The 12,654-nt window shown below is 34.0% G+C and overlaps 1 protein-coding gene across 1 annotated transcript in view; it reads left to right on the forward strand.

Annotated features, from left to right (window-relative positions):
• Positions 1-12,654, forward strand: part of LOC105193207 — a 293,217-nt gene that overhangs the window by 144,535 nt on the left and 136,028 nt on the right. Inside the window, 2 exon segments of the mRNA XM_039454349.1 lie at positions 6,338-6,508; positions 9,752-9,896. Coding sequence (XP_039310283.1) covers positions 6,338-6,508; positions 9,752-9,896 — 316 coding nt within the window.

Below are 12,654 nucleotides of genomic sequence, written 5' to 3' on the forward strand. Positions count from 1 at the left end.
GCAATCTGATTCAAGAAATATTTGCATTTGCATATAGTAACTTAAATCAATATTAATTGATAAATGATACTCTTTTCACAGTTATTTATCTCTTAATACATTTGTTAAAATAATACAAACAATTGTTAAAGTAATTAAAAAGTTTCATTTTATGCATAGCGAGTAATTTATTCTAAGATTTAATTATAAATGAAATGGACTTTTTAGAACAAATTTATATGGCTGATTAGTCTTCTCAGTGCATTCATGTTGAACTCAAAACAATATATTTATATCAAAGGTAATTATATAATTGTAAGAAATCTAAATTTTGTCGAAAATCTAAATTTTAATATGCAATTGATGAACTATCTCGTACTTCGAAAAAAACAACTTAACGAGTAATTTTCTTCACGAAATAGAGAGTGGGAAACAATTGATAGGGGAAAGGATTAGTAGACAAATTTTCAATTTAGGAACGGTGCGTTGATCCTGTTTTTTGCGTGAATTCCATTTACGCCCTCAACCTAAAACTACAACTACAAAATGAAGAGAACGGCGGTACTTGGAGAGGGTTCCTTTCACTCAATGACACAAGATTTAAGTGCCATTTTATTTATTCCTTTCTCTCTCTCTCTCTGTTTTATTTAATATCTTATTTTTGCGTTTTTTTCTAGCTACTATAATTATTATTATTATTTTCTTTTAAGAAAGCTGTGTATCGAACATTATGTTCATCATATGCAATGTTGATTCATGTGAAAGACGAAATAATTGTTGATGACGATGCTTTATATGAAAAATTGTAAATAAGATGCTTTTACTTCAGTGAAGCATTATAAAAATTTTTGAATCGCGCGTCATCTTTCCTAACAAAACTTTTTGCGAAGAGGGAGCAATGTAGCGGCCATTACCGTAGGGTCGAGGGAAATTCTTGACCCAGTACTTTCGCGAGAGTTGAAGGGCCGCGTGGTTTGAGTGGACTTTGAAATCCGGCGTCATCAGGCTGAGCGAGTTTTTGAGTGAGCAGCTGCTACTCATCGTCGTTTAGCATCGCTAATGTTGGAGAAGTAGCCATTCTTTTCCGCCACATTTTTCTTAATTCATTCCCGTCCGAATAATCTCATCAAAAACTATCTCACTGTACGTTTAATGGTCGTGTTATTAAAGTCGCAATAACTACACTGTATGACGATTCCGCTCTCTTTGTACAAATTACTTTTGATTCGCGAGAAACAAATCGTCACAATTAAAAATACTCTTAGGAAACAGATAATCATCGCAGAAAATTGTGTTGCGAAAGCAGTCCTTAAAAAGGGAACGAAGTAGCCTCCACGATTAGCTCATCAATTTTTCGATTTTATGGTGCTTGTTCGAAATGACGCGAGCTGTTCGCACCCTCCTTAACTGTCAATCGTGGTGTCGTTTATTCCCTCAAAAAGCTCGGCTCGGAAAAAAAAGGGATGAGCGCCCACCATGCGATAAGGCGGGGAGGGAGGTGCGATGGGCGATACAGGGAGAGAGAGGGGTCGACTGTACAGGCTGACAGAAGGATAGCATTGTTCGGAAGTACAATGTACGTTGTTATGCCAAAGCGGTATGCACGACCCTCGAGCACAATGGCGTCAGTGCGGGAGGAAGATAGCGCGAACCCGCGAAGAGAGAATACGCGTCGTCAGTTTCGGCGCGGAGACTGCAACTTTTCCCCGACTGCTCTCTTTCTCCCTCTCACCGGCACACTTTTTTCCGATACTGTTTTTTCCCATCCATGAATTATAGCTCACGGTAGAACGATTCTGGAACGCTCGCGCTTTTTATGGAGCCGCGGCGCCGTTCATCACCGCAGGATGTTCCCGGATACACACCCCGATAATTAAAGCGGAGCAGGACCTCGCGGGACGACGAGTCGAGCCTTATTTATTTTGGACATTGTTTCAGCAAGGAAGTTTTGCTTTGGGTTTTAACTTTTTGGCGAAAATAACAGAATTGAACATGGTCCCGAACGAGAAAAGCGCCTGTGCAAAAATTAATCGACAAATGTAACTGGAAATAATTTAAAAAGAGAGCGTAATTTACATTGCACAAAAATCGTAAAAAGTAAATTTTTAATCGATGTGCAAGTTTTACAATAATACACAAGTTTTATAACTAATATTGCACCTGTATTTAATATTTATTACATTATTTATTTTCTATTATTAGCCATTGCGACGCGAGTATAGGAAATGGTAACTCATTGCTTTTTCGTAAAATAAATGCTCTAAAAGCGTTTGTAAAACGCGTAACTTTTGTTCAAGTAAGTTAAAAATATTACAAACAATGCGATATTACAATGAATTTTGGTTGCAATTATTACAACTGTTCGAAAACACAAACGCGTCAAAAACAGGTGTAGTTACGCGTCTGCAAGTGATAGTCTAGCGCCGAATTCAAAGCTACGTTCCCGTACATATTTCCTCGCGCTCGCTGCACGAGAATGAAAAGTCCGTTTCTCGACTTTCCTAGTGGCTGATAGTTTGTTTGCCTCATCCCATCTTTTTTTTTTTTGCTATGTTTGTACGCCTGTGCATAACACTTTCGCACAATGGATGTACATTTCCTGAAAACTAGCAACCTATAAGAATAGCCCCAAATAGTAGAAATTGAATATTTACATTAATAAAAATTGCAACAACCATCCAATTGTCAATTAGTCGTTTTCAGTAATTTGTCAATAAATACAAAGTGTCTCTCCGCAATTTAATATAATTCTCTTGATGTTTTTTTGATATTAATTTCTTTAAATATAGATCTCGGCGTATATATCAATTATCGTTAATTATTTCTATCATTTATTTTCTTTCGAACGGTATAATGGATTAACATAATTTGTCGGGAACGTTTTCTCTTCCATCATGTTTTATTCCGCTTGTTGCTATTTGCGTAACAGCCATTTAATCGTATTACGAAACTCTTCATTTTGACAAACTTCCGATTATACTCTAATTTTAGATAGAAATTTATGTAAATGCCTGTATTTTAATAAATACGCAGAATCACAGAGATAACTTTTATTTGCGGCTGCATACAGAAACGGAATGATTTTGGAGCTATTATTCTTGCCGCCAATGCAACGCAACTTTTCATTTTAGTAAAATTTCATTTTTCACGATTCGTCGCAGTAAGTTCTTATAATGCAATACTTGATTTGATATGTAATTGTTATAGAAGCTAGATTGACTTGTTCAAGAAACTGTCAAGAACCAGTGTAACGAAAAGTAATTATCAAGTTTATCAGAACTTAAATCAAAATAGTTATTCGAAACTATTAATTGATTGCTAATTAATGAAAAGATAGAAAGTTTGAAACAGAAAATTAGTTTGAGACTTCATATATTTTTCGTTACGAGTAATAAAATACTTAAAACTTTTATTATTGCAATAAGATTGCATTATTGTTAAATATTTTTTTTTTCCTAAAAGCTGCTCTTAATTTTGTTATGAATTGCCTTTTGATTGAAATATTAATTAATTATTAATGAGAGACCATTATCTTTTATTTTTTATTATATTTTATTACATTTTGGTAATTTTATTGTCTTTCTCATAGTTTATTGAGAACCTTTTATTTAGAGTCCAGCTATTTTGCTTTTCAAATTTGATTTCTGTATTAAAGATTTGTAAATAGGAATTCATCAAAATAATATAATTTTACATTGGATTACAATTTTTAAATAATTTATTGTATTTATTCTTTAAATATTATTTAATAAATGCCTCCTTCCTTGATGTTCCAATTTGAACGTCGCGTCAGCAAACGCGCAATCTGCCAAAAGACTGATGTAAATTAGTATTCCTTTCGAGGAGACTCGAAACATCTGACCCAGTAAGAGATTATTCTCTTGTCACAATATTAGCCCCTGAAACTCCTCGCAGAAACTTTTTTGCCCGTAAGTTCCAAACTGTCGAAGATATTCCCTTTTAAGTGTCCTGCTTCGTGTTTAATGAAGGAACGTGGATGCAAGGGCGGGAATGGTCCGGGGTAGGAACATTGAAACTGACGGAATGAATTGAAGAGGGACGAGGAAGCGCGGCAGGTGATAACATCAGAATGTAATTGAAACTTTCGCACTGCTGCTCCGTCATTTTTCTGTCTGACATTCGGCGACGACGACGACAACGTCGACATCAACGGTAACGCCGACATCTGGATTCATTACTTATAGTCTGGCAACGCCCGGTTATTACGAAACTTACGGTGTCTCGGGATAGTAATTAAGGCGCCCTCTCTTACTTCCATTCTTTCTCCGAACGACGTTGTACTAATTAACCCACGAACGCTGGAATCTTGAATGAAGCTTGAAACGGTTTTAAAAGAAAACGTTTAGGGCATCAAAATTATCTCGATCGCACCCAGAAAGATGGTGCTTTATGAAAAATCATTTATTACGCAAAAAAGTGGGAACCACATTAGGAATCTATATTTATGCTTTACTTTTATCGATAAATATGTCTTTAAGTGTATATAAGTTCATATGTATATAAAGAATTTCAGAAAAATAAATGTATGCATTTATTGATAAAAGTGAGATATGAATAAGGACCTTTGTCGCTACGTTAGTAAGATTACGCAAGATAAACGTTAAAAGGTGATTAAATAATTTTACATAAAAAAATAATGAAATAAAAAATAGTTAATTATATATGTATATAAATACCTTAAATAATTCAATAAGGATACACGTGTATTATTAGCATTTATTTAATCCAGTCAAATGCATTATGTTAACTTTTAAATTAAATTAAATGATGAGAGATTTTGCAATTAGATAATGACTTTTCTTTCGCAAACTTTTCTGCTGAAGAGATTGTAATTGTGGATTAGTGAGGTCCACAAGTTTTTATTTTAACAAAGTTTTTCTCTCCGTAATGTGATTAAACGTTTACTTTATGAAACTGTGCTTTAATATTCAAATTTACGGATCTTACATGATGTCCTGTAATACCTTTTATGTATTTTAGCAATCTTAATTGTGCATTTATAAATATTATATATTTCTAAAAGTTAAGAATATTGAGTGACAACGATTAATATATTAAGTGAACTACATCGCGCATTGCGTGATAATAACATACATTAATGTCACCGTCTAGTTGCGGCACGATTAATGTACGAATGTGTACCGTGGCGAATAATTGTTGCTGCTACATCACAACGTGTTGCGACATTGTTGATAAATTCATTCTAGCGTTGCATAATTACTTTTGTCCGAATTTCGCAATTATTTTGAATCCAACATCGAACACACAAACGCACGCGGAGGATGCGCGCGCGACGTAATCCGAAATGCACGAGTATATCTTAATAGTTTGATTCATTCTATACATTACGCTATATAAATATGCTCTACGTATTTATCACGTTGATAATACCGAAACATATTTTTTACAAAAACACTAACAAATATTTCATATTCTCATCTTATGTTTGTATTTGTTATTATTTTACTAAGTCTATTTTTAATTCATGCTCCATAAATTGCCTACACTTATTAAAATAAAATATTTTATATTTATATTATATAATTATTTCATATAAAAAAATTTTAGATGTCTATAAAGTTTGTCTTATATTTAGAAAATCATGAGAAATCGCAAGATACATATCTAATTATTTTGAGAGGCTAACCTTCTAATCTTGTTAAAAGTCTAACTCCTCGAAATGATTGAACAAAATGAATGACATATTTTGTGAATTTTTAATTTTGAATCGTTTCCAAAATATGTGAGGTGAGAACAAACTAGACAATCCGAATATAAATTCTAATTTTACCCGTATTATTTGTTAATTCCATTTCAATACAGCCACTGAAAACGTCAGCAGCTTAACAAATTATTTGTGCGTTCCATGATTTTCGATTGGATAAAACCGCTCGTCGAATCATCGTCGAAACGGGAGTGAACGAGTACGGCTATCGATGGAGAAATTAATTGCTCCACGGAGATCTCGCGTCATCGGATTTTACAACAATCTGCAGGGTGGACTCGCTCTAAAAAAAATAATAACCGCGCGAGAATGCGTTATCGTATTGCCGGCTTTTTCGCGCTCGCACATTCGGTTTAAAGCCATCGCATATGTATCAATTTACAACATAAGTGTAGCGTGTAAAGCCCGTCGACAGATAGAGCATTTTACATAAATTCTATCAAACAATAGGACAACTTATATTTGGTACACCATTAGTCATGCAGCTTGTACGTTATGCTGTCAAGCCAATTTGTGCGCGATGGCCGGTATCGCATGTTAAATTTGCACGTGCTATTTGTCACCGAGCTGAAACATTGTTGCATCGCTTTAATAATAATTTCGCGGTTACAGTGGCATGCTCGACGGTGACGGTGAAAAAGTGCCAGGCGGCTCTGCGCACCCTGCAGGCTTTCACTTTCTTCCGACCGACGTGCCTCTGCAGGGAGCCGCATGTCGATCCGGACTGCAACAGCTTCCAGAACTTCCTGTTTGACCACCCGTGCGACTACGTAGAATGGAAAGGTAGGAATCCATATCTGCAACGTTAACTTCTTTATTTAGTCACACTTTAAGAAAAAAATATTTCACATTTGTGACTATAATTGAGTATGAATTTAATTCTGCACCTAGGTATACAACGATAGTTACAATAACACGCAATGTAACATGTTACATTGACAAAAGCATGGTTATAAAGATTATAATTTAAATATAATAATATTGACTGCAATTACGTGTCAGGTTCCTGTGCAGATCTGTGTTAATTATAGTAACTCAATACTAACAATTACAAATATCAAATATCTACATTTCCTTCAATACATGTTACTCATTTTTTAACGTACGCTATGCGACGTAATTAAGGTGTGCAGTTAAACATACAAGAGATTGACAGATCAATTTTTATCTTTGACAATATTTCCAATTCTTCTCTTATCGGCTTGTCACAGCGAAAATACACCGAAATCAAAATACATCGAATCTATGTCAAACTAGAATTAGCATACGACTAACATTGTAAAAAATCGCGCACGCGCGATTTTGAAAACTCGGAATAAAACTCGGGATAAATCGATCGCAGGTGTTATTCGGACGTTTTCCTTTGGGATGAATCGGCGAAACAAAAGCTTCGCCGATATCTTCGCACCCGCCATTCTACGTAACTTTTCTCCTACGGGTTTCATTGTTGATATTCCCGAGGACTCACTCATGCGCGCCGCCGAGTCTTTTGAACTTTCCCAAATGATTCACGGATAATTCCCGATGCGCTTCTTTTCATTCGCTTCATTTCATACCTATTACTTTTTTTACATCTCCAACCCACTTCTCGTCCCGGAGAGAATCGCCATCTTCGAAAAAGAGCTCTTTGCAGTTCAAATATCGATGGTTGAGGTACTTTTGGGTTCACCGAGATGGATCAATAACCTACTACATTTAACATGGTTGGCGGTTTCCTGATTTATTTAACGTAATGTTCTCTGAATGAAAATATAATACATACCAGTCCACTTTTTAATTATTACAATAACGATCTATTATTGTGTACCTATATAAAATTGTAGATAGAAAAGTGTCTTTCTATTCAATGATTAATCATATCAAGTGTCAATTACGTTAATTATTGACTATTAAATCAGCTTGGAATAAAAAAATAGACTTTTATCGATCATCGAGTTACATAGATTACCTAGATCAAATCGCGAACGTGCATAGAGGCATGAATAACTAATAATTCGACAAAGTAATAAGTTGTGCAATTAGGCCACTCCAGATCGCAGCTTAATTACATTTATCCTGCCGAAAGCCGGTCATACGAGAGCGCGGCGGATAATGGAAACCCCGCCGCGCAGCCGGCGCCAGCTACGAAATCAGGAAGCTTCGGCACTTAATGAGATTAAATTCGCTCCCGTGCCTCGAAAAAGGAAGCGGAAACCGGAAGCAAGGCCGCAAAAATAAAAAATCAGCTCGCGAACTACGGGCTAAATTGTACGTTGTGTGTCAAGTGATACGAGTCAAGTGGGAGATTTTTTAAAACTTTAGCGGCTTAATGACCCGCAATTTTTAAAATTTTTAAAAAAGTTCACAGCATTCTCGCTTACACGCTCAGGCATAATTATAAACGTTTACGATTATACAGTTTTGAGGAGCATAATGTTTCCAGAAAATACAAAACTTTCGCGATTTTTTTTTTGTCATTTTGCTAGTGCCCATAGCAATATGTTTGTATCGTTGCTCGTATATTGCTTGACAGAATTGCGATAACTGATTGTGAGTCCGCCTTTTGTTGCCAAATTGTTGCTATCACAACTTTGATTAGCAATTTGAAATCGTCAAAATTTGTGCTGTTATTGCTGTGTCATAGTAACAATCTAAAAAGGATCATACAATGCTGTCAATATGTGATGTAACTTTGATGCCTCTATTTTGCTGGCTGGTTTAAATTGCTGGCGTATTACTTTAATTTCAAATCGCTGAAGACAAATATACGGCCATTTGCCAGCATCACAAGCAATCACAAATTTGCACGAATTTGCTAACAATAAGACACGCTTTGTTAACTGAGTGCATGCACAGAACCCAACGGATTTGAACTTTGTTAGCAAATATTGGTAGCTATTAAGTACATATCGTTAAAAATATCAGATGGCTAAAAAATATCTTATGACGTTCACTATGATCTAAAATAGTTTTAGATCAGTTAATGACGTTAAAAGGAACAATTTATGTTAATTTTTGGCCCGAAATCAAATCTGCATACTCAATCACTTACCGTATTTGCTTAATTTGATTTTATGTGATTTTTTCTATTTTTGAAAAGAAAAATGCTATTTTAACAATATTGAAATTTAGAAAATAGTTACGCGTTTTACGATACTTTTCACAATGGTAATTTTTGGTCACTTGCAAATTGTTGTTAAATGTATAGATTTGTTGTTCCAATGTATAGATTCAGGAGGAGACTATATACAATAAACAAAATTTCAGAAAAGTTTTACTATTTGTCTTAATTGATTCAGTAAAGTTCGAGATTTCTGTAATAAAAAAAAAGAGTTGGAAGTTTTTACAGAAACAACCTTTTGTTCTAACGTACATTGGCACGGGAAATAAATCGCGATACAAATTGTACGCAACAAAAAGTAATCGAGTTCGATTTGACGGACGCAAATGTAGAGGATCGGCAATAAGGTAAAAGAGAAGTGAAGCAAGAAAGAGGGGCAATAAGAGAATAGTTGATCAGAATGAGATATTTCTTTGCTCCCTCGGTGAAAGATAAGCTAAGTAGGAAAAAAAAATATAAAGACGATACTTTCAGATATAAAAAGATCTATCGATAATCTACTGCGAGTAAACGTTGTAATGAATAAGTCACCTTGATGCAAACAATATACGACTTGTAGATAGAAAGAAGAAGTTGTGAATTTAAAGAAAACAGAAACTTCGAGAGTTATCTTTTTTAAAAAAGCATAATTTTTTATGAGTTATAGGGAATTGTACGCATGTAGGTGTGTTACTGCCACTAACTGTATTTTTATTAAATTCATACAGTGGATTGTATTCGTGGGAGTGTGTTCTTGCCGTAAATTTTACCTTCCTTGTTGAAAATAATATTTTTTTGTGTCAACAGTATTTTATTTTATTGTCAGTATTTTATTTTATTGTCAGTATTTTATCTTAGTGTCAGTATTTTATCTTATTGTCTTATTAATTTTTGATAAACTTGTTGAAGGAACGTTTACTTATTTTTTCCTGTGTATATCTTTGCAGACAAAGATCCATATCCGATAGATGCATTGCCGACGTGCAATCACGCGCTTAATCTTTGTCTACGTGGGAAACCTTGCAGTCAGATCTACAAAGATTTCAAAACCAACTGCAAGATTCAAGAAGGCCAGTGCAAAATGGAGAATCGGTAAGTGAGCAAACAATTTTTATATTTATCTGCTTTTTTATATATGAATTCGTCTTGTTTTCTATTATATATTCTCGTTAAACCGATATTGTAGAAATAAAGTAAATCCAAACGCGTTTAAATCGAAAAACATAATTTGCTGTAATAAAATGACATAAATATTTACTTTGATATGGAGAGTGTAATGGAAGATTTAATTGAAAGACTCGATAAACGGGCTACAGAGATACATTTGTTTTTTTTTATTATTATTTATCTTCCGTGTAATCAACAATGCAATATCATTACTTTGTGATATTATATACCTATATTTATTTAATATAAAAATTTGCACATTTTAAACATAGATAAATGAAATATCTTACTTTATGCCGCTTTAATAAAATTACATTAAAAAATTGTTGTTTCGTGTGAAGAGGAAATTGAAAAAATAGGATGTTACGATTACGGAATAAATTTATTTTATTATGAACATAATATACGACAGAATTATATGGCATTGTAAGTTAATATCACAGAGCGCAGAATTAAAATGGTATATTTTAAACATAATTCGGTAACACCGTTTCCGCCATATAGAAAGCTTTTGCTGATCGTATTATACAACTAATTTGATACTGCACGTAAGATTTTCACTTTGATTGTCTTAAATGTCTGCGAAGCTATCTTTACTAGTACAATTTAATCCCATCCTCGTAGATTTCTGTTTTAAAATCCGCGCACGAGAGAGAGAGAGAGAGAGAGAGAGAGAGAGAGAGAGAGAGAGGAAACTAGTTACACTCGAGTTAGTTAAAGTAACTCGTCGCGAAAATTCGTTGCATCACCAGCGATAAATAATCCAAAGGAGCAAAGGAGTTCGATGGAGTATTTGCAAAGACAAACGGTATGCCAATGGGCGCGCGGTTAATTAATTGTTTGCATGTAATTAACTGGTAGGAACAAAGCTGGGGAATTGTCGCGCGGGTCTCTCGCATCGACGGTAAATTACATTTCCCACCGTAGTTTTAAAAGTTGCGCGCCTCGCGCCGCGCTATCTCGTTTTATTTTGCCGCGGCCACTTTGTCCCGATCCCATTAAACCCCGAGATACGAGCCTCTCCTAGTCTAGTATCGTAACTCCGTCGAGTTAACGTCGAGGCCGGAGTCTGCTAAACTTTTGAGATCGGCCGCGATGTATCCAAGAGCGTACCTAAAGTTGCGATCTATCCAAGCACAGACGACAGTTTATCGAGTTGTCACTTTCCTTTGTTGTGTATAGAAAATAAAAAAATATCCTCCGCGTTTACTGGAAAAGTGTAGAACATTTTCAATATCTATTTCGATAAAATTTTTACAAGTTTTACTGATCTGAAAAATTAATTTAAAAATTGATATACTTTTTGAGAGAAACTTTTTTTAAAAAATATATGTAAAGGTTAATGAAAAATTAATTAATTAAAAATATTTTTAATATTTAAAACATTGTATGAATTAAATTCCTGTGTATAGAATATATATAGAACATACATAGAGTGTAAAACCATATTTTTAATTTTATTTTCTTTTTCTTTGTTTTTATTGAATTTGGATTTAAAATAATGGGAGCAGGTTTAGATGTGCTTTAAAACTTGTGAAAGCAGTGTGGAAAGTACGAAGGATGTGAGCAACGTATCACTTGGCTTTCGTCGAACGACGGTTAACTTTCCGTTTCCGTCGTAAAGTAATTACTGGGTACGCACGCACGTACGCACTTTGTAATTACAGCAGTTTTCCGGTTAGTTAGTCAGACGTTTACGAGCTATTTTTTGCGATATCATATTTTGTTTATGATCCTCGTCTAATTTCAGTCTATAAAGCCATCGTTTTCCTCGTACTTTTTAATTTGATCCAAGATCTTGGATTGATAAATTATTTATTTACAATTTTATTATATATATTTTTGATACATTAACAATATATAACAATTAATGAAGTTATTAAATTAAAATTGTACGTGTGAGAAAGTTAGCTTAGCTTTTCTGTGCTATTTAATTAATTGAAAACAGAATTAAAATCCATATTGTTTTTTTATATGTATTCTCGTTAATGGTCACGTTGTTTTCTTCTTCATTAAACATTAATATAGATTTTAATCGTTGTTAAAACAACGCATACAAATTAGTTCATTGATCGTGTGAAGAGGCAACACGCATATCGCAATGTTAAAATTACCGAATCGAAAGTATTGTGGAAAAACGTTGGACTGCATTGGTCGGAAATAATCGGCGGGTGCACTGCACCTGCATGCAAAGCCACATAATTTCCTTCGTGGAAACGAATTAGCTCGTTGCATTTTCCCACCTCGTTCTTTTCACTCTGTAATCCTTGAAGAGAATGAAGGGAAACAAATATAGGTCAGTTCAATCAATTCTGTTTCGTAGAAGATGCATAAGATAATAAAATTTTGATGTGATATATGAATTGACGGGATAACAAAATTTCAGAAAGATATTAACGACGACAGATGATCCGTATGATTTTTTAAAAATTATCATCTACGCGATAGTTTTATAAATATAGTAATATTTACAAGTAATATATTCAAAGTGCATATCGTATATATAACAATTAATTTTAATTCACTGGTCCAGTAGATTCAGTAGATATTTTTTTCAATTACGTGCCAAATTTCTTTCATGTTATCAAATTTTTTTATAATAAATGTTTTCAACGAGCTTACATAATTTCAAGTTGTATAATTTGATTCGTTGAATTTTGATATTCATATAAATTTTTCAATT

This window comes from Solenopsis invicta, chromosome 10 (assembly GCF_016802725.1).
Source record: "Solenopsis invicta isolate M01_SB chromosome 10, UNIL_Sinv_3.0, whole genome shotgun sequence".
Taxonomy (NCBI): Eukaryota; Metazoa; Arthropoda; class Insecta; order Hymenoptera; family Formicidae; genus Solenopsis; species Solenopsis invicta.